The sequence below is a fragment of the Corapipo altera genome, unplaced genomic scaffold (assembly GCF_003945725.1).
Source record: "Corapipo altera isolate COAL_440 unplaced genomic scaffold, ASM394572v1 2b, whole genome shotgun sequence".
NCBI lineage: Eukaryota > Metazoa > Chordata > Aves > Passeriformes > Pipridae > Corapipo > Corapipo altera.
Window position 1 is genome coordinate 29895521 of NW_020884874.1, and position 20970 is coordinate 29916490.

Below are 20970 nucleotides of genomic sequence, written 5' to 3' on the forward strand. Positions count from 1 at the left end.
CAGGCACCATTTTAATGCGATTGTTATTTAATGTCGTTGTTATCACAGAGACCTTGGATGTGCCTGCTTCTCTTGGTTTCTTTACAGCCTTCCTCCAGTGCCATTCTGGATCCTGACCAAGTTTATGCAAGGACAGGATTCCACTGAGCCCATTTTCTACATGACCTGAACTCCTGTGGAAAAACAATTAAAAAGAAAGAAAACCCAAAGTCATTTTTCTCCTATCCCTCCAGTAGCTATGTAACCTTGCTGCCTTATTTGCATACTTAATTAAAGATATATTTAGAACTACTATTCTTAACAGATCAGTTATTCGGAACAAGTTTAGCAGATAATAAATTGCTGCTACTCTTACATGAGGCAGGAATGAACACAATATCAAATTCATTTACAAATGTAAAGGAATATTTTTATGTTATTTGGCTAACTTTAATCAAATTTTTCACTCTTAATGAAAAAAAAAGAAGTCAAATTAGATACCTTTACAGATATTACATTGTAACATACAATGGTAGAAAAATGGAAAACACGGGACTGATTAAATTTCAAGTTCCATGCTTTTCACATGAAGCCTGAGACTGTCTGAAAGAAAGAGACTGAACTCAGTAATTGTCCTGCAGCTTTCAGAACATTAACCACCTTACAATACTTACATTAGGAACCTGAATACATATTCAGGCACCTAATTAATTGACTTGATTAATACCTGAACTTCTCTAGCTGGTGTTGATTTTCATGGGAATTAGGGGAGATCAGCACCCTTAAAAAGCAGGCCAATTTATCTAGGGCTCAGAGCATGCACTTGAGGAGCTAATTTTGAGCATCTTCATCAGAAAAGGCTGCTTCAGTGTTGAAAATAAGCAACCTTCATATTAACTATAGAATATATTCCCACTGAATGGGGCAAAGGAGTAAATAGAAATCCATTCTCTGAATATGTTAAATATTTGGCACCAGCACAACATCCAAAACTAATAGTCAGGGTCTATAGATTAGACTGGAAAAATACGATGAAAGTCATAAAATACACATATTCATCTATGCTCCTATATGGGATGGAGATCAAAAATTGAACAAGTCACAAACTCTTTTCCATTCATTGATCTAGACCTGTAAACATCTAAGTACTGGCATCATGGTTTTCAGTGTACAGGCCTGAGATCCTGAGGACTTCAAAGGTATGAGATAATATTTCATGTTAACAGACCAAGCACTCTCCCCATTGTAGGTCACAGACTAGCTGGTCTGTTCCTATTTTAAATTCAAGAGGTTCTGTATGAGGACAAAGAACAGCCAGAAAAGATATCTAATATTAATTACACTTTAAATCGTTATTGATTTAAGATGGCCTTCAGAATTCTTGCATGACAGTGTACCACCCATCAGCCAGTCTACAGGTTTCTCTTCCTTTTCGTTATTTCTGGTTTTTTTATTATTCTAAAAGAATAAACCATTTCTTCCTTGCTTCTCTTCTTAATGCTAAGGTCTTATTAAAAAAGCGTTAGCCGTCTGAATACAAATCAGTATGAACACCAATGTATCTTACTTCTGTGGAAATACAACTTACTCCAAATTTCTCCTTTGCCAAGTTTGCTGATGGTTTTGCATTGTGGGGTTTTTGGCTGTTCTGTTGGTTTGGTTTTGGAGGGGGTTTTTTTGTTTTTTTTTTAAAAGTCCGTACCCTCACATGAGAAAGCTTCTGTCTAATGGGCTAGCTTCCTGGAACCACGTGGCTCCGTGCTGATGTGCAAGGCACAGGCTACACAGCAGTCCCTCAGCCATCCAGTTGCTTTCAGACAATCCCCTGGCTTCCCAGGACCTAATGCAGATGCTGCAGCTGTGCTGGAGCTAAGGAGCAAAGCGGTTTCAGCCACCCTAACCAGCTGGGCCATGTCATAATTTAACAGAGTACACTCACAGCTTTCGGTGAAATTAAGCATAGTTTTCAAATGTTCGTTAGGAGGATCCAAATATTCCCTTTTAACCCTTGCAATATGCAACGCATTAATCGCAAATACACAGATCACAAAAATCCACTTTATCTTCCCTTTGACTAGACATCTGCACAGGGCTGTGTTCAATTACAATACTACAGAAAGGATCCATCTTAAAGCTAAACTAAGATTAGGAGTTTCTGAAAAATATCTGCATGAGGACAATGCCTCACTGATTAACAGCAAACTAGAGCTAAGCAAATCAGAAGATAAAATAAGTGGCCCTAATTTGTATTCACACATTAAATTCAACATAAAAACAGAAGCAAGATTCTTTCAGATCTGAAAGAATTTTAAAAGCATTCATTTTGGCCTACCTCCCTTTTTGCTGGGTGTAGCAAAATGTGACAATGTAGAAAATATTGAAATACTCAAGATTTCACAAGAAAAATGTGCCCTTGTGATGGGAATTTTTAAATAGAATAAACCTGAGAAAAGCAGCAAAGTGGTCTTTGCAGAAAGTAGACAGTGCACTGCATAGCATGGTGTGTAGAGTGCTACTGCTTTGAACAGAACAGCCCTGCTTTTCCATTCCTGTGGAGCTGAGCCTGAATCTAGAGTTAAATTAAAGGTTTGAACTTGCAGGTTCCTTCAAAGCTGCTTTCTACTGTATGAATCTCAAAAACATCAGCTGAAGGAAACCTTTGGAAATCCTCGTCTAGTACTTTGCTGTGCTACTGTAGCCCTCTGGCTCAGCCAGCAACCTAGCCTAGCTGCAGTAGCTGCTTTTATCATTTTTCCTAGCTCCCTCCACACCAGCAGACTTTTGTACTTCCCCAGACCTCTCGGTGTGAGTGGGAAAAGAGAAGTTTATTCTAGCAGCACTACTCTTCTGAGCACAAACTTTCCATCAGATTATTCTCCCTATGGATATCAATGCAGCTTATTCTGAGCAGGAAATTCTGTGGTTTGCGTGGTTCAAGTTTTATCACTTGGACTCACAATTAATTGTTCTTTACACCACTACTTGCCACAATCTATTAAAAGGAACCCATTTGTTTTAAGAACTCTACTTGGCTATTTTTCAGATAATATCCTTATGTACAGAGTATCTCTGGGTGGTAGCTAGATATGTGTGAGTGTGTGGGTCTGTGCCTAAATGTGATAGCTTCTACATGTCCTTTCCACTTGTATTATGGGGTAATGCTGTCAGTAATGACAACCTGTAAAGCTGCAATGAGTGTTTAAAATTTTCCACCTACAGGTAAATGAGGAAAGAGAAGGTATCATCTAATAAAAGACATTGGGGCCTGACAGAAGGCAGTTGGCCTTGTTTTCAGATCAGTTACTTGAGTTATTTCATCTGATTGACTTACTGGTTTGGTTAAACATTTAAATCTCTGGTAATTGTTCTAATGCACAACCTGTGCAAACAATCGATTTCTAGGAACAAGTCAGTTAATTTTAATTGTGCACTTTTGTCCTCACCACAGTCCTGATAGAAGTTTAAATCATCTGTGGCAGTCCAAACAGTCAGGAGTGCCCCTGTCTCCCTCTAGCCATAGGAAACAGGAGTCCCAAGGAGGCACAAGGGAGGATGACTCATATGTCCTGTTCCTTTGCAGCATCATCAGTTTGCCCATGTAGTGGAGAAGCCTGAATGTCACAAGCCTACATGAGGATCCTTTTAATCTGAGGAGTGCAAACTTTTACTGTTAAAACCCGCAATGGTAAATGTAGGTGTAAATATTAGATTCAGAAAACCTTTGTCATATCCTGCTGTAGTGTGTATGTTTTCTGTAAACTGTCTTCTGTGTTGTTTACAAAGGCACATGTGTATTGGTTCTTTCCTTCATTTTGTGATGACCACATTTTTTGTTATGGCTCCCAAAAGAAGAAAGATATTTACTTTTATTGTATATTGATTGATAGTCTGGTTTTAAAGTATTTCTGGAAATATAAAATACTAGATAAATGTAGCAGCTTTCTTTCAAACATGGAAATGAAAAGCCAGAAGCAAATGAACAAAAAATTAGTCATAATGTCTTCTCCAAATAATTCATATTATTTATAACACATAAGCACATTATTAACCTTTCTCATCTTTAAGCCTTGAAAGCTTGTAAGCTTGCCTGGGAAACAAAATGAGACTTAAGCTCTCCTGTCTTATCTACTGTAAAGAAGCCTTGACTAAGAAGCATAGCAACTACAGTTCTTTCAGATATGTCCCTAGTAGGTTTCATTCTAGGTGTCCATGAAACTGAGATCAGTTTTGATCACTGATGTGGAATGAATCCTGGGATCTCCTGCCTCATACTGAGGAGGAAGAGTGTGCAGCTCCTTCTCTACTGCAGGGACCTAAGTATGTAACAGGAATGCAAAGATGAATTCAGGGAGGGCAGGTCACAGGATACATAAGGTAAATATATCTTGAAGAAATTAGGATATGTCTACAGCTTGATTACTTCTTCGAAAGCTTCAAAATATGTCTCCTATACACTGTACAAGTGATTTACAAGCAGTGATTGACCTGATGGAGTGTACATCAGGCTGTCGTCTTATAATCAATTTTTCTAAACTACTCTAGTGGAAGTAGTTCCTACTGTAGGTGCTTCTGCTGATGAAAACTCTCATGGGACAGGTGCTCCATGGGGAAGCCTAGCAGATGTTGAGATAAAAGGAATGTTCTCAGAGAAGCACCTACAAGCATGACTGATGCAGCAGAATGAGTCCTAATAATGTCTACTGGATCTAATTTGTCCAACTCCAAAAAGGACTCAGATCGACTCTCACTGGAAATGCACTCACTCCTTCAGAAATGGGCAGAAAAATCAAGTGCACATCCTGGAGTGCTTTGTCTATTGATACGAGAAAATGAAAACACCGTGTTATCTTGTACAGATTTTGAGAAATAAATTCTTGATTAAGAGAAGCTCTGAACTACATTAATGCTGGCCTGGATCTAATCTGAAAGATGCGTTAGCCAAGTACAACTGTGTCTGAGGATGGGAATAGGCAGCCATCAGTCTTCTGTCTTCCTATCTGGTGCAATAAGTGCAATCAAAGACAACTACACAAACAAATACAGAAAAGGATCATGAAAGACCTGTCACCTGTCACACCTTCTAAAAAGGTGTGATTATCCTATGTCAGGAAAAAAAATCCAATAACTTCTCTAAAATTATAAGGAGTCTATGTCTGTATGAGATAACACCAATTACTTTTTAATGAGTGGGTGATAATGGTGGCAAAAACTTAGGGTTGCTTTTCAGAGAAATCTTAACTAGAGGCAAACAACTCAAGTTGGCTTTGGAATCACTAATTGAAATGGTTGGATTTAATAGCTTGGTTATAATATTCCACAGACATAAATATGCTGCTGTCATACTAGAACTGGTATGTTCAAATAACATTGGATCGCTCTTTTTGTTGCTGTGTGTGTGTCTCTGATACCTGAGCCACCTCTGCACTGTGCTCCACACCTCTTTCAGATTATGGCTATACCAAACAGAGTGAATGATCTGAGGTCTTAACAGTAAAAAAATCATCGATATCTCAATATCCCCTGTCCTTTTTGTCTCAAAAAGTACGTCTCTGCATTATATGTACCAAAGCATAACTACCTCTTGTGGAATGTTCGTTCTTCTTCACAAGTTTTTTCCACTATCCTTATGTTCTGCCCATGATTTGACATGTTATGGATTTATGATGGACATCCAGACCTATTCAAGTGTGATGAAAGCTTATGTCCTCCTTCTGAGTCTGATGATGCAGAAAGGAGATGGGAAAAGATACAATTTCTTAGGACCAGATTTTACATAAGAAGAGGGTGGACATACAGACCCTTGGTAGGAATGAAGGCAAGCAACATCCTGGATTATAGTGACAGCATGACCAGTGACTGCAGCATGTGATTACCTCTCACTACCACCATCCTTTACCTGGCAATCATCAGGCCGCATTTAGAATACAGAGAGACACTGATAACCTGGAGCACATGCAGCAGAGGGCCATCAAGGTGATCTGGAGCTGCAGTCCTTGCCCTTTGAGGAGGGACTGAAGGACTTGGGCTTGTTCAGTCTGAAGAAGAGATGGCTGCAGGGGAACCTTACAACAGTGCCTCATATCTAGGGTGTGGTTACCAAGAAGAGAGAGACATGTTCTTCATGGTGAAACATGGTGGGAGGATAAGAAACAATGGACATAACTTGAAAAAAGTGAGGTTTAGACTGGATATGAGGCCAAACTTTTTCACAATCAAGCAGTGGAACACATTGTCGAGAGACACTGTGTCACCCTGGAGGTTTTCAAGGTCGCAGTGAATGAAACTCTGATCAACCTGGTCTGAATTCGTAACTTAACCTGCTTTGGGCAGGGGTTGGACTGTAGTCTTCCTGAGCTACCTTCTAAACTGAGTGATCCTGTAACCCTGTGTCTGTGGCTGCACTTGGACTGATTGCAGTTCTCTTGGACCGAGACAGGAATTAGCAGATAAAGCAATCCTTGTGGCATACCAAGGTATGAGTAAGCATCCTAAAGGGAACTTCGACTGTGACCTCCTTTGGAACAAAAAATATCTACATTTCTTGTTCTTATCTGCAACAAACACATTCCTGACAAATAATCCTTCTCAAAGATCAATTGAATAGGTGAATGAATCATGAATTGCCCACTTTGTTCCACCTTGCCCTGTTGAAAAATGTCTGTGCTGATTACCTGCCAATATATTTTGTTGTCTCAGCAGATGAACTTCTGTGATCATAATCTGATATTTGCATCAGTCCTGTTACCAATTTCATAACTATCCCTTATGGTGCAGAGGAGGACTCATCCCACCCAGTTTATATAAACTACAACCATTGTATTGTCTGCCAGAAGGAGAATAAGGTATTCTGTAAAAGAGCAGTTAGACCTCCATACAGGTATTTGCATTGCACTGAGTTCTACACCATTTCTGTGTGAGTGTGACTTGCATTTAATTCTGGTCTACGTGGGCTCATCAAGTCCAACAGAGATATGTTTGTCACTGTACTTTTGTGGGGGAAAAAACATTTCTATCTGGGCTACTTCTATCAGATCACAGAGGAGAAAACATCCTACAGAACTGTTGGAAAGGTATATGACCTCTGTTGCCTGAGATACACAATCCATCATCTAACCTTGCTGCCTGTGTGCAATGTCCAAAATGCAAAAAAGGCTGAGTTGTCTGTTGAACTGAGACAAGCAGCGGCTGTTACCTGGGGCAGTACCTGAGGTTGTGTGCTAAGGGAACTTAGTGTCAGGTCTGTCCTGAGTAAGATAGCTTATTAGTATCTCAAATTCAGAAACCACTTTTTTTTTTTTTTTTTTTTTTTTGGTTAGTGTTAAAATGGTCTGCTCTGTTCTGACTTTTAGTCTGAAAGGCATGAAATATGGTATGAAGTTCTGAATTTCGCAGTGAGTCAGGTGTCTATGCAGAGTTGCAGGACATGCTTTGTTTCCTACAGGCTGTAACTACCTCATGGAACACACTGAAAATACCTTAATGGCATGGGCAGTTTAAGAACAATTCTGTACTGGAAGTGGTTTTGGTCTGCTAGATATTAAGGAAACTCTAGGAGAATTGCCATATACAAATATGTCTTTTCTACTGTGATGGGTTGACTTTGACTGGCTAGTAGGTACCCAACAAGCCACTCACTCCCCCTCCTCAACAGGACAGAGGAGAGAAAATAAAATTAAAAACACATGGGTCAAGATAAAGGTAATTTAATAAAGAAAAGCAAAGACAATATATGGAAGCAAAGGAGAATATATTCTCTACCCCTGTCATCAGATAATGTCCAGTTACTTCCTGGGAAAGGTGGTCTCAGTATGTAGCACTTGCTTTGGAAAATGCCTTAATAATGAATGTTCCCCCCACCTCCTCATCCTTTCTCTCATCTTTTGTTGCTAGCCGTGATATCATATGTATGAAACCTTCAGTAATTTTGGGTCAACTGTCCTGGCCATGCCACCTCCCAGCCTCTTACCCACTCCCAGCCTACCAACCTTTAAGGGTGGGCATAAGGGGTTGGAGAGATCCTCAGTGCTGTGTGAATGCTGTTCAGCAGTGCCCAAAAACTGGTATGTTACCTTTTTAGCTACCAATACAAAGCACAGCGCTATGAGAGCTGCTATGGAGAAAGTTAACTCCATCCCAGCCAGAACCAAGAAAACTACATATAAGAAAATTTCTATACTTGAATCCTATTACATTAAGGAAGAATATCTCCTATAGCAGATAGAGAGAGAAAGAGGGAGGGAAAGAAAGGGAGACAAGGAAAGAGGTATTCCCTTATGAGAGGCATTTGGCTATCACATTGTAAAGAATGCGTCAAAAATAGTTCCCACTCATTTACTTCCACCCAAGTGGGAAAAGTAAGTTGTTGAATTTTTACAAGAAAGGATAATCCAAAGGAGCAGTCACTGCAAAACTCCTGATGGTTTTCTTCTCTTCCCAAGAATTTGTGCTACTACTGCATAGTCCTAGTACATCCAGATAAGCTATTCTGAAAATGTGGCCAACTCTTGGGCATCATACCGAGTTCATAGAGCAGAATGCACCTGGACTTTCTTCCTTCCAATAGTGCTTAGACCTTTTTCTTTCATAATATGCATGTACATTCAGAACATGTACATTCAGAGCTCAGTGTTACATGAGAATTTCTGAAGGACAACATCAGTCTTCTCAGGGACTGAATGAGGGAATTCCAGCAGTAATTCCTGTCATCAGAGAAGGGAGATTTCTAGGACCGAGCTTTCCTTTGCTTTATAGTGAGACTAGAATCCCAAGCTACTGCTGACTCAACAATAACAGGGTGTGAAAAATTGGAAAACCAGCAGCTGTAATTACTTGAGAAGTCCTTGCCTATCCACAAATGATAAAAATTGAACTTCACATGCCAGTGGCAATTCTGAAGAAACTCAGTAAAGTTATTAGACTGTATGTGAGCAAATTGTAATGGACAGGCAGTAACTGAAGATTCTCCAATACAAACTTTGTAATTAAACTCCTTTTCAAAATGGATAGGTTTGAGTATTCTGAATCTTTTTTTAATAAAATAGTCACAGAACAGTGCTGCCTCTCCTATCTTTTTTTCTGGATGCATCTAGGCAACCCCCGTCTTGGTAACTACCATTGTACTATGCTTCCCTAGATATCACAAGAATTTTTGTCTTAGGCCTTCTTTTTCACTACATAGTTTTCCGAGATGTTAACTTTCCAGACACGGAAGATGAACTTGAGCAGTACTGCCTTTAAATCATTCTCTTAATTCTGTAGGTATGCCATTAGTGGGAATAGATACCTTGTGATGCTGCTCTTTGCTGATTTGAGATATTTATGGACTTGTTAGCTCTGTGTGATAAGCCTGAGAATTATCAGTGGTACACTGTGAAATTTAAAAGCTGATTGCTTTTCAGCAAAGCCTAAGTATCACACATATTGAGATTTTACACAAAAATGTAGGGGTTTTAAAGGAGGGAAAGATGCCTGAATTCCTGAATTGACTCTATTAACTTTCAGAGTCTACCAACGTGGACAAATGATTTTGTGTTTCATCAGTACTATCAGAACATAGTGGTTCATGTCTCTTATACCTGACACCTTGAGAAGCCCAGAATATGGAGCAGGCACAGAATGATATCTCTTCAGACCCTCTCCAATGTCCACCGACTTCTGCCCTGGGTTATCCTGAGAAAGTTTGAGTTGGTTTTTTTTTGTTTGTTTTTGTTTGTTTTGTGTGTTTGTTTGTTTTTGGTTTGGTTTGGGTTTTGTTGGTTTTGTGTGTGTGTGTGTGTGTGTGTGGTTTTTTTTTAATAAAACAACGTTCACTGGTTTTCTTCTGTGAGTTTGTTTAATTGTTTTTTGCTTAAGTACAATTTTGGACTGTATGGCAATCACTGTGTGAAAACTCACCTACACATTCTGTGCAGAAGTATCTCATCTTGGCCATTTTGAACTTACCAGCTGGTACTTGTCTTTGATACAGCAGATGAAGGATAACTATGCTGGTTCAGACTCAATTTTTTAGTTTTGTAACCAAACAGAGGCTGGATAACAAACTACCCATATTTACAACAGCTGCTGAGATGCCTCAAAATTAGGCCTTTTTATAGAATATTAGCCTAAAATTTATTTGTGTAAATGGAATGTACAGAACAGTGTAATTTTAATCTTCTTTTCTTACAAAAGAGGGCTGTGCATTTACACTGCATCAAACACTCAACTCTCCTTAGTAATTTTTGCCCTTGTTGACCCATGTTAACTCCTTTGTCTGAGCTGAAGCAGTCTCAAAGCCAATTAAATGTATATACCATAAATCAACATTTTGTTAGAGTTTAAGTCAGTGACAGTATTTGGTGATGTGTCTCAGCTGTGAATAAGAGAACTGGGGAGAAACAAAAGATACTGTGGAAGCTCTTGTTAGAAAGTATTACTGATGGAGAAGGAAGAACTGGAAATTATGAGAATGCATCTCAGGGAGCACATGAAGACCAACTGAGATTACTGCTAGGGGATAGAGGAGGTGGAGATGTAAAGAATAGGACAGAAATCCATGGGAAGTCAGGCTTCACTAGTTTTGTTTCTAATGAAGTAACTTCCTTACTACAAGTATACTTTTTGACTAGAAAGGATGTATTTGCAAACTACAAAAAAAAACTTACAAAAATTATTCAGCATGTATTTTACAGAAATGTAATCACCTCTCACTCAGTCTGCTAAAAAATTTAATCTTACTGAAATATTTTGTTTTCTTTTCTCAGATTCTGAATGGAAGAGAAAACCTGTCTATGCACAAGTACACTTCCCTTTCTATGAGGTAGGAGTTACCTTCATCTGTAGAAGAGTGTGGTTTTTTATATGAGTGCTAAATAGTGGAAACAAATTATAAATGTTTTAATGGGTAAGAAAAGAAAGGGTGAAGGAGATGACTGGCCAAATATAAGACTCATCAATTTTCCTTAAAATATTTTTTGTGTTGTAATATTTTCTGTGAAATTCCTCATTATTAAGTTGATCAGAAAAGCTGAGTTTTAGGAAGAAAAAGTATAAATTTCTTCCTATTTTTGTTAAAATTTATGATTACTTTTTTTTACAAGCCCTATTATAAACTTGGACAACCTTCTCAGATTTAGCATAGCCCTAAAGTATGAAAAGGGAACAAGCCACTCTATAACAGAGAAGAACTAAATTGAGTGGAGGCTGTACGACCAATACCAGACATACTTTGGGGAGTTGAGATTAATATCTGTACAATTTGAGATTACACCTTTTACCATTTTTTATACCTTACAAAAACCAAAAACAACACACACACACAAAAACCAAACCAAAACCAAAAACAAACAAAAAAAGAAAAGTACCCAAAAAACCAAACCAAATACCATAAAAATACAAAACAAAAGAAGAACACGCACACACAAAACCCCACAGGAGAACCCCCAAAAAAACCAAACCCATAGAAAAATTGTTGCCAGAGCACAGATTCAAAAACAGAAAAATAATTGACAGGTTACCAGTGCAGTTCTTCTGGAAGTTGGGATTCTCTAGTGGGTGCCCTGGGATACGGCACTGAAATCTGTGCTGCCAGAACTCAGGAAACCAAGGATTGCGGGTGTTGGTGTCCAGACGCAGCTTCAGATAGTAGTCATCAAATGCCAAGACCTCAGGAGACTGCAGTTTGATAGTAATGCCTCCATTTGCTTCGGGTTCATAACCTTCAATGACTTCATCTCTGTCTGCCCAACCATCACTGCAAAGAGGCAGAAAAACATTATTACACAAAGACAGGAAGCTTGTTTTGAAAAAAACAACCAGAAAACAGCAAGCCAGCACCCTTGGAAGCAAGTGATTAAGGGGAAATATAAAGGTGTAAAATTCAGGCAGAGAAAGCAGAGTAATAGAGGCTTGTAATGAGCAGTCTGACTGATTTCATGCAGAGTCCTCATTAACTCTCTGGAATAATGAGGATTTATCCTTGTCCCTCTGGAAAGGTTATTGGGCATCACTTCTGCTGTTATGTCTGAAGAGATTCTACCTTCTTTCCACTATCTTGTAAGGGGTGGAAACTGAGAAAATTAATGTTGATGGAAAGCAAACTGAGCCAGGATCCTGGATGTTTTGCTGAATAGACCTCAGCATGCACAGATCATACAGCTAAAAGAGCAATTCAGATTAAATATAAAGTGAGAAATACACTGTGTTGGAAGAGAATGAAATATGAATACCTGACCAAGCTAAAAAGAAAACTACATGCTAATCTCATACTCCACAGGGTTTGTGATAACATGTTTTCTTTTCCTCTTCTTTTTTTTTTTCAATTAACAAACAATGGTTTTCTATTTTGCTTCTCTGTTCATATATGAAATACTTTTAAAAACCTGAAGATAAATCTGTTTCTTGACAACATTATTTCATGGAAAGTCTATTTTCACAGGTTTGAACGAAGTCCATTGGGCTTATCATCTGAGTTTTAGTTCAGTTCCTTTAATTCTTTTTCTTCTTCTTTAGAAGTCCATTGATTTAGTGTCATTCTCCAGGTCTTATTACAGTCCCCTAAGAATAGTGCTATTACAGTCTAATTTAAGTGCAAATATAAGTCAACCATTGCTTAATTTTAAAATGCTGTGCGTGTCACGAGAGAAATAGATTATTCTGGCACCTCAGTTCCAGTTCTATCCACTCAGAATCAAATCAGTGGCAGTGCTTGTGTGAAAAGTAGACAGATGAAGCACTTCCAGCAGCAAAGAGCTCAAGATGAAAAATGCAATTGACTGCTGAGAGAAGTCTCAGATTCACGCTGAAGAGAATTGCATCCTGAATTTCAGACAGACTGAAAGAAGGTCCTTGTTAGAAGCCTCTTACACAGGCTTGAGATGGCAGACCATTGTGGTGCAGACCATTACCAGCTGAGGCCATTTATGAGACACTCAGCAGGAATGTGCCAGGGACTCCACAGTGAAAAATAGACAAGATTTAAAGTAGCAAGCTCTGTCACAGTCCTAGACAAACAGGTATAAAGTGACTATGCATTGAACACGTGTGAGTCTTTGCTCCCCAGCCACCAGACTAAACAACTGCATGGTTTAGCTGGCATTCACATTAACTGCTACATCTGTGCTCTAAACACCTGGAAAAAAAATGGCCAGTTCTCCATAAAAATATGGGAAAACCCATGTACTGAATGTTTTCCACATGGGAAACATGATCCAAACCTCTCTTATGGGAAGTTATTTAAGACATGGGACATATGGCAGTGCACTGAGTGTTCAACAGATTCCTTTCAACCTGGTCTCATGGACTCACAAAACTGTACTTTAAGATGGCACTACATGGCACCTTTGAGACAGGATTTCTTGTTTCTCCATTTGACAAGGCCTTGCCCAAAATTTCTGACCTTGCAAATCAATGACTAGTATCTTCATATAGCGTGAGATATATTTGTATGCATGTTGCATTCCACACGTGGTGTGAGAGCAAAAAGCTGGGGGAGATGCAAAGTGTAGGTCACAGCAGGAAGACAGTGATGGTTGAAGAGTGCCAGAGTATCCCAAAGTGACTCTCTCTGTCAAGCTGAACCTGGCTACATCTGCTGGTTGCTTCTTCCCACACCCAGAAGTGCAGGTTACCCAGCTTCTTGCACCAATATAGGCCAATTGATAAACACCTGGCACAGACTGAACCTGACAACTGCACTTGAATTGCAACAAGGGGCGCACAGAGTTCAAAAATGACAATTTGTCTATCCCTGCTCCCTGCCCCACTAGACTGCTTTGAATTTTAAAGAGGAGAAAAAAGCCACAGTTCATGTCCCACTGCATCTCCCCACTGCTCACTTGTCCATATTCTGAAGGCAAAATGTACCGTGCATCCTGACTGCTTCGTGACAGACCATGACCTAGATAACCCTGGTATGGATAACCCTATGAAAGTAAAACCATGAGAACTAACTTTCTACATTTCACATATTTCAAGCTGGAAATGAGCACCAGAGGAGAGAAAAAGACACAATATTTATTTTTTTCTTATGTGGGGGAAAAATAAGCAAAAGATCACTCTAACAGCATGAGTAATTGAGTCCTAATTGCATGATTACTTCATTATTTGTCACAATGTTTTTGCCTTTCAAACTACAGACTCAAGCAGAAACATAAGCGAGTCAAAAAGATTATGTAAATTGAGCCATTTTTCCAAGACCTTCTTGAAAGGAGGTAGTTTCTCTGCTGTTTGGGTTTTTTACCAGCCAAAAAAATAGATATTAATTTTCCCCACACACCAATATGTTTGGCTTGAAAAATTGCCACATACACTCTGAAGGCAAAGCAGAGCAAACCTGTAAACACAAGAGAAAGTGTATTTTGAGTTCTCTGAAGGCAGCTTATTTAAAAATTCCCTAAATTGGAACATAGATTGTCACCTAATGTTTCTTTGTCTCCTTCTGGCCCCAAATATTTTTTTTATTCTCTCTTCAACTTCTTAAGATCTGTCTGATAAGTTTTGTCTTCAACTAAATGTGAAGAAAAAGTATCGGAATCAGAGAAAAAAGTTCATATATGTTGAAGCTCGTATAGGAGCTTTACTCTACTCTCAGTAAAATCAAGGAAGCAGAGAGAAGTCCTCTGGTCTCTTAGGGGTTCCCTGCCATTCTGGTGGCTGCAGGCTGACTGAGCTGAAAGGTGGCCTAAGGGGCCTGTCCAGCCCTACCAGCAGCTGTGGGAGGATTATTAGAGACATAAGATCCTGTTAGAATATCTTTCAGTATCTCTTTTTGCTGTTAAGGTGTATCTCTATATCCATAGCTATATCTATATCTGTATCTATATCTACATGTATATCTATAACTATATCTATATCTCAGATTATCTAGGAACTGTGCATCCTTAGTGCCTTATAAATAATAAGAAACCTGATATTTCTGATGCTGGGCAACAGCACGATACTGAAGTCCAGATGACAGTGACACAATCACAAGACCAGTAGCTGATTCAATGTAAATTTGAAATTTCATCTAAAAAAAGAAGCACATACTATTCTTTTGTTGTCAGAATCAAGCACTTTCCACCTACTATCCTTCTTTCATCCTGCTGAATAGCAAGTAGCACCACACACAGCACTTTCTCCTAACCCACCTTTTTTTGTGCCTTTACCACAGATTTCAGGAGGTGCCCAATATCCATTATCCAAACTGCCTTCCCTGATGAGTGACCATGTGTGTGACAATCTGGCCTTGAAACGTGCCAGGTATCCTGTGCAACAGTTGATCTGAAGCTCTGTAAAGGGGCTTATAATGTGATGACAGAAACAGTGAGGGAGGAAAAAGCATGTGGATGTCAGACTAGCAACAACTCTTTTTGCTCTTAAGAGAGAAAGATCTGCTTTTGTTATGGTTTTGTGGTGTTTATCACAGTTAAAACGGTCACTGATGCCCTGCAAGCTGCTTGTAGTCCAAGTTCCAGTCTGGTGGCTGACATTCATGATGCCAAATCCAAATTTCAGCATTCAGTCACAAATAAAAATAAGGCAGAAAGGGAAAAAGCCCACGGTTACCTCATCTAGCATCAGAAGTCCTATTTCCCATTATCACAGAGTTTGAAGAAACAAAGCTATTTTTTTCTCAATCAGTTTACTATTCTGCTAATATGTGACAATGGACATCACTGAGTTTGGATTAAACATGTTAGCCTCCCTATATTTTCTGAATTGTAGTCATATATATTCTTATGACTGAAACACGGGGGGAAATGGAATGGATTTCCAATTTCCTCTCATCTTCCAAACATGAACACTGTCAGCTGCTTTTCACAAGGGCTGATGAGACAACCAGCAATCAGCCTTTCTATTTTCATCTCCTCAGGGCTTAACTCAAGCTATGCAGCAGCATCTCTGCTCTGCTTCCCAGCACAGCACTCAGAGAGTTACTAGTCCAGATGTTTTTTCAAAACAGGCAAACCCACAAAAGTAAGCATGCTATTGTTTATGAGGACTGCTTGCCCTGTGATTCTTGTGGGGAGTAGCATCCTTTCACAGGTAAGGAAAATGAAACACATTGTGAGCACAGACACCGTCTGGCAATTTGATCCCTGCACCCTTATAAGGTTTGATCTGGATGCCCAAAGCTGTAGAGGGCAATTGATTTAGACTCCTCTGACTGGAGAGCTGCAACTACCTTTGCATTAGCTGAGGTAACATTTTCTTACAAAGTTTTCATTCATGGTATTTTTTTCTGCTGGGTTGAATAAGTCATAAAATAAAAGAAATTAAGAGCAAATTAATTATTTCTGCAATAATCCTTCTGCCTACAGCAGATTTTTATGCCATTATAAGACCAAATAAATGAATCATATTAACATGATTTTGATCTCTGGTTTAATGGTTTTGGGGGGGGATAAGTTCTGTTCTTGTCCTAGTGAATACTTTTATCCACTTTGAAAACAATGCTACGTGTGGCTGTATCTATGTACATTGGAAACACTAGTTTCAAATTTTCAACCTTCACAGAGGTTCCCTGCTGACATCCTACTTACGTAGGGTAGCAGGGCACTAGGTGACCATAGTTGTCACACAAAAGAATCAGAGTCTGGATTCTTGCCTTCTCTCCCTTCAGCAAAACTAAAACCCCTGTCAGTATACCTCCCTTGTCACATCAATATACGTTCCTGCAGAGTCCATTGCTGAATGCTTTCTTACCATTGCTCTCCAGGCTGCAAGCTGGCTTGCTATTATGTCAAACTTCTAATAGATTTAAATATGAGGACAGCACTACTCAGAGAATTCAATGTTCAATAAAGTGCTAAGACATTTTTCATATATGTCAGTATCTATATTTTTAAAGACAATTATTTAATGTTGGATTATATGTATATATTAAAAAAAAAAGCTGGACATTTTAATTGGAGATTGCTTTTTGCAAGATTATCTTTTTGTTTGTACTCAGACATTGTTTTTTTAGAAGTTCAGACACTACTTATATACACACATTTCAAAATGCTTCAAAACACTGAATAGTTATAAGTAGCAGTTAAATAATTTGTTATTTGGTTCTGGTAAATGCCAGTGCTCTGGATTTCCAGAGCTTGTCAGATGTAGAAGCCTGCAAATTTCTCTTTCTATAGAAGTCTTTTCTGACAGCACACCACTGGAAAATCCAATGCAGATTCTCATGTCCATATGTAGGAGTTGTACAACTGTGATGACCTCCTCCTTGCTTTTCTGAAAAAATAGAGTGAAACTCAGAGCTCAGCATAAGGCCAACACAAAAAGTACCAGTATGGCAGGTGAAATAATTTCATAGGCAAAAACAATCAGTGTTGCCACTTGCTGTGATCACGGGTGGCAGAATCAGGCCCAGAGTTATTCACGAACAGCACTCCAGCTGACTGCTCAGCTGTCCTCTTCTCAAAGAAGACTTTTAAAAAATTCTTTATTTCATCATCCTGGTGTACCAGGAAGAAAAAAGCCCAATTACCTTATTGTGAAGGAGGATGGGCCTATTCTCTGGCAATAAGGAGTGCTACCCATGTAATACATGCCTTAAACAGAAGATGGCATGTAAGGAAAATTGAGACTGTCCAATATTCACAAGTCAGCAAGTAGCAAAGTGACTTTCCTCCTTAGGCTTATGCATTGTTAGTCAATCTCAACAATCACCGATGTCAGCTAAAAGGTGCTGATCATTATTGCTAATGAGCATTATTTTAGACATGAGAAACAAAAGGTCATTTTCGCACTTACTCCTTCAGTTAATTCACCAGTACTATCTACTTGCACTGAAAGGTGGGAGAGCTTTCCTCAGTTGCCAACCATGAATTTTAAAAAAAACATAGTTTCACTTTTGTATTTGTGACAAGTCCTAGCAGTATTAGAATACTCCCATGGCTACAGATAAGCCTGTATCTCACTGCTGGCAAGACCAGGCTGAAAGTCTATGCTGTCATGCTAAAACCTGATGCCTGCTGAGAACTGACTCACCTCCTTAAAACCAAAAGAAGCAAGTTCACTAAATATTCTCATCTGAGAGGAAAACAAAAGGGTGATAACATAGAAAAGCTTGGGTTGGAAGGGACCTTAAAGATCAACTTGTTCCAATCCCCCTGCCATGGGCAAGGATACCTTCTACTAGACCAAGTTGCTCAAAACCCCATCCAACCTGGCCTGGAACACTTCCAGGGATGAGGTATCCCCATATGCTCTGAAAAGCCTGTTGCAGTATCTCACCACTCCCACAGTAAATAATTTCTTCCTAATATCTTATCTAAACCTAACTTTTTTGAGTTTAAAGACATCCTTCTTTGTCCTATTACTACATGCCCTTGTGGGTAAAGCCTTCAAGCCTGCGCAATGGATTTTTTAGGTGAGACACAGTGTGCGCGGAACTGAACCCACCCTTTAATCCTGAGGTTCATCTACCAGGGCCGAGCGAGCTTGGACGGTGGCAGTGAGGTCCTCAGGACGTAGGTTTGATTAGAGTGACCTTCTCTTAGATGGATGGCCTTACAGGGCTAAGCGAGCTCCATCTACCCGGGTTTGGGATTGGAGTTGTCCTTCTCCTAGGATGACTGCCAGGAGGCTAACGAGCTCATCCTGCCCAAGAATGTATTAAATCTGGTCCTATGGTTTTGATCTGTCTGGTATGGGCGACCCTACTGGAGGCATGTACCATATAGCTTGCAACCACACAGGGGTACAGAGACTATGTTCCTATTAGAACGCTTTGGGCAAGTCTTTCATTTCCTGCTTTATTATCACCTACCTATAAACAAACTGAAGGAGGTACCCAGGTACAACCCTTTGTCCTGTCCACCATTTCAGGATGTAACAGAGCAAAGCAAGTATATCCAGAACATGCCGAACCTGGGCAGTAGCCACAGGAGAACCAAAACAAGACAGACAGAACAAACAAAGCAAACATTCTGACCCCAGTACCCATCCAGGCGGGGGTGCCTTTTATTGGCCCCAACCTGGCGGGGACCCCCATTATTCTAAAAGAACCCGCTATCCACCCTGACCTTATCTTTCCCCCACTGTGTTTCCACATATCTTCAGGTACACTACTCACCTGCGACATTTCATACGGGATTGTGCCGCTCGATCCTGCTCTATGGTGAACTTGCCACTGGCTGCCGCATGAGAGGAGCCCCGAAGAAAAGATACAAGGACTCCCTGAAACAACATCTCAGCCTTGGCCATATTGATCACCATAACTGGTCTACTCTGGCCTCAAATCGGGAGGCCTGGAGACACGCCATCTATAACGCAGCTGTCTCCTTTGAGAACACACGCAGGATCACTCTCGAGGAAAAAAGGCAACACAGAAAGAACCGTGCCTTGCAGAATACACCATCCAAGGAGTCTTTCTGCTGTGCCTTTTGCAATCGGATATGTCTGTCACGTATTGGCCTCATAAGCCACCAGCGTGCCTGTAGCAAATGTGGATAGTGCCTTCCCACATCTTCATTCGCGAAGCCTAGCCATGACACGCCCTTGTAAAAAAGTTCCTCTACATTCTCTTGTAGACCCCCTTTAGGTACTGAAAGGTGTTATAAGCCCTGGTATGTTCTCTTCTCCAGGTTTAACAACTCCAACTCTCTGGGCCTGTCTTCATAGGAGAGGTCCCCTATTCCTCTGATCTTCTTGGTGGCCCTCCTCTGGACTTGCTCCAACAGGCCCAAGTCATTCCTATGTTGGGGTATTCAGAGTTGGACACGGTACTCCAGGTGGGGTCTCATGGAAGCAGGGTAGATGTTGAAAATCACCTCCTTTAGTACAGACTTCAATGTAAGTCAGTGGTTTTGCTCCTGCAGGCATGGATGGAGGTAGGCAGGAGTCATCACCGTCCCAAGCTCCCTGTCTTTTGCAGCAGGCATCACAAGGTACTGTGGGATTTCTGCCTGATTCCTTTCCCCACAAATTGTGCTGGGCTCAAATGTACCTCAAATTCCAGCTATTAGATTCTTCCAGTTTGCTAACCTCCATAGGTCAGTCATGACTAAAATCAGCTGAAAGCGTCATGGCAATATCAGTTCTGCACACTGGAAGCACGAGGGGAAAACCACTGAAGCACCGTCTGGGAGGGTAAAGTAAAAGCAAATAGAAAATTGCTGCCTTGATAATCTCACACACACACAAGAGAAGGTACAAGAGAAGCATTTGGTGCCAGATTGTGAAGTTAATGATTTTAGACTCACAACTCATACAGCGCTACTATGCCACTGTGGGTTGTAAGCCTCCCATTGGACTATAGATGGAAAAGCATGTCAAACCTGGTCAAGACTTGGGCTGGATGTCTCTAGGGAGGACCAGCATGACTGAGGAAGAGACTGGTGTGATTTATGTAGCTCCCTTTGAGACAGCAATATGTGTCTGTCATGGTTTCAATGCTAATGTCCTACAGGAGGTGATGTTTTGTGAAAGAAATTGAAAGATGAAGTTTAAAAGTAATTCCAAAGGCCACTTCCTACAAGTGATTTGTCTTGTTTCTTAGTAAAATTTCTGTTCTTCTCAGGTTCTGCTTCGTTACGTTGTGTACACAATTTTTCACTTCCCATCTATGGTTATTGAAAGCTCACAGCCAGAATAGCACATTAGTTCTTACATTTTACAGAAAAAAAAAGTGTTGGTAAGGGATTGCCATTTTTATTTAGTCAATTAGTGATTTTTTTTTTAAATGAATGGCACTGTAAAGTGGATAAATGAGAGCTCATTATGTTTCAAATTATTATCATTCACTTCTGTGTGAACATTCAAAGTTTTTACACTGTTCATTTAAAAAAATGTATATTATAACCTTGTGGACCATGATGGATTGTATTTTGCAAATATGTATTTACAAAGGTTTTAATTATCATATGTCGTACATATATTTGCATGCAATTTACATAATGTATTTTAACTGTCTATCATGCAGGCAGTATCTTGGGGAGTCTTTATTGTGAAGATTCCTGACACGTTTGGCATGTGCAGCTTTTTGTAAATGTTGTTGCTGCTTTTATGTCAGAAAGGTTTTACCATTCTCAA

General features: G+C 39.7%; 1 protein-coding gene across 7 annotated transcripts in view; it reads right to left on the minus strand.

Annotated features, from left to right (window-relative positions):
- The window catches only part of GRM1 (glutamate metabotropic receptor 1), a 186073-nt gene that overhangs the window by 56959 nt on the left and 108144 nt on the right, over positions 1-20970 (minus strand). For all 7 annotated transcript variants that reach the window (XM_027633730.1, XM_027633718.1, XM_027633724.1 and 4 more), the window contains one exon: positions 11475-11710. In XM_027633730.1, coding sequence (XP_027489531.1) covers positions 11475-11710 — 236 coding nt within the window. The remainder of the gene's footprint in view (positions 1-11474; positions 11711-20970) is intronic.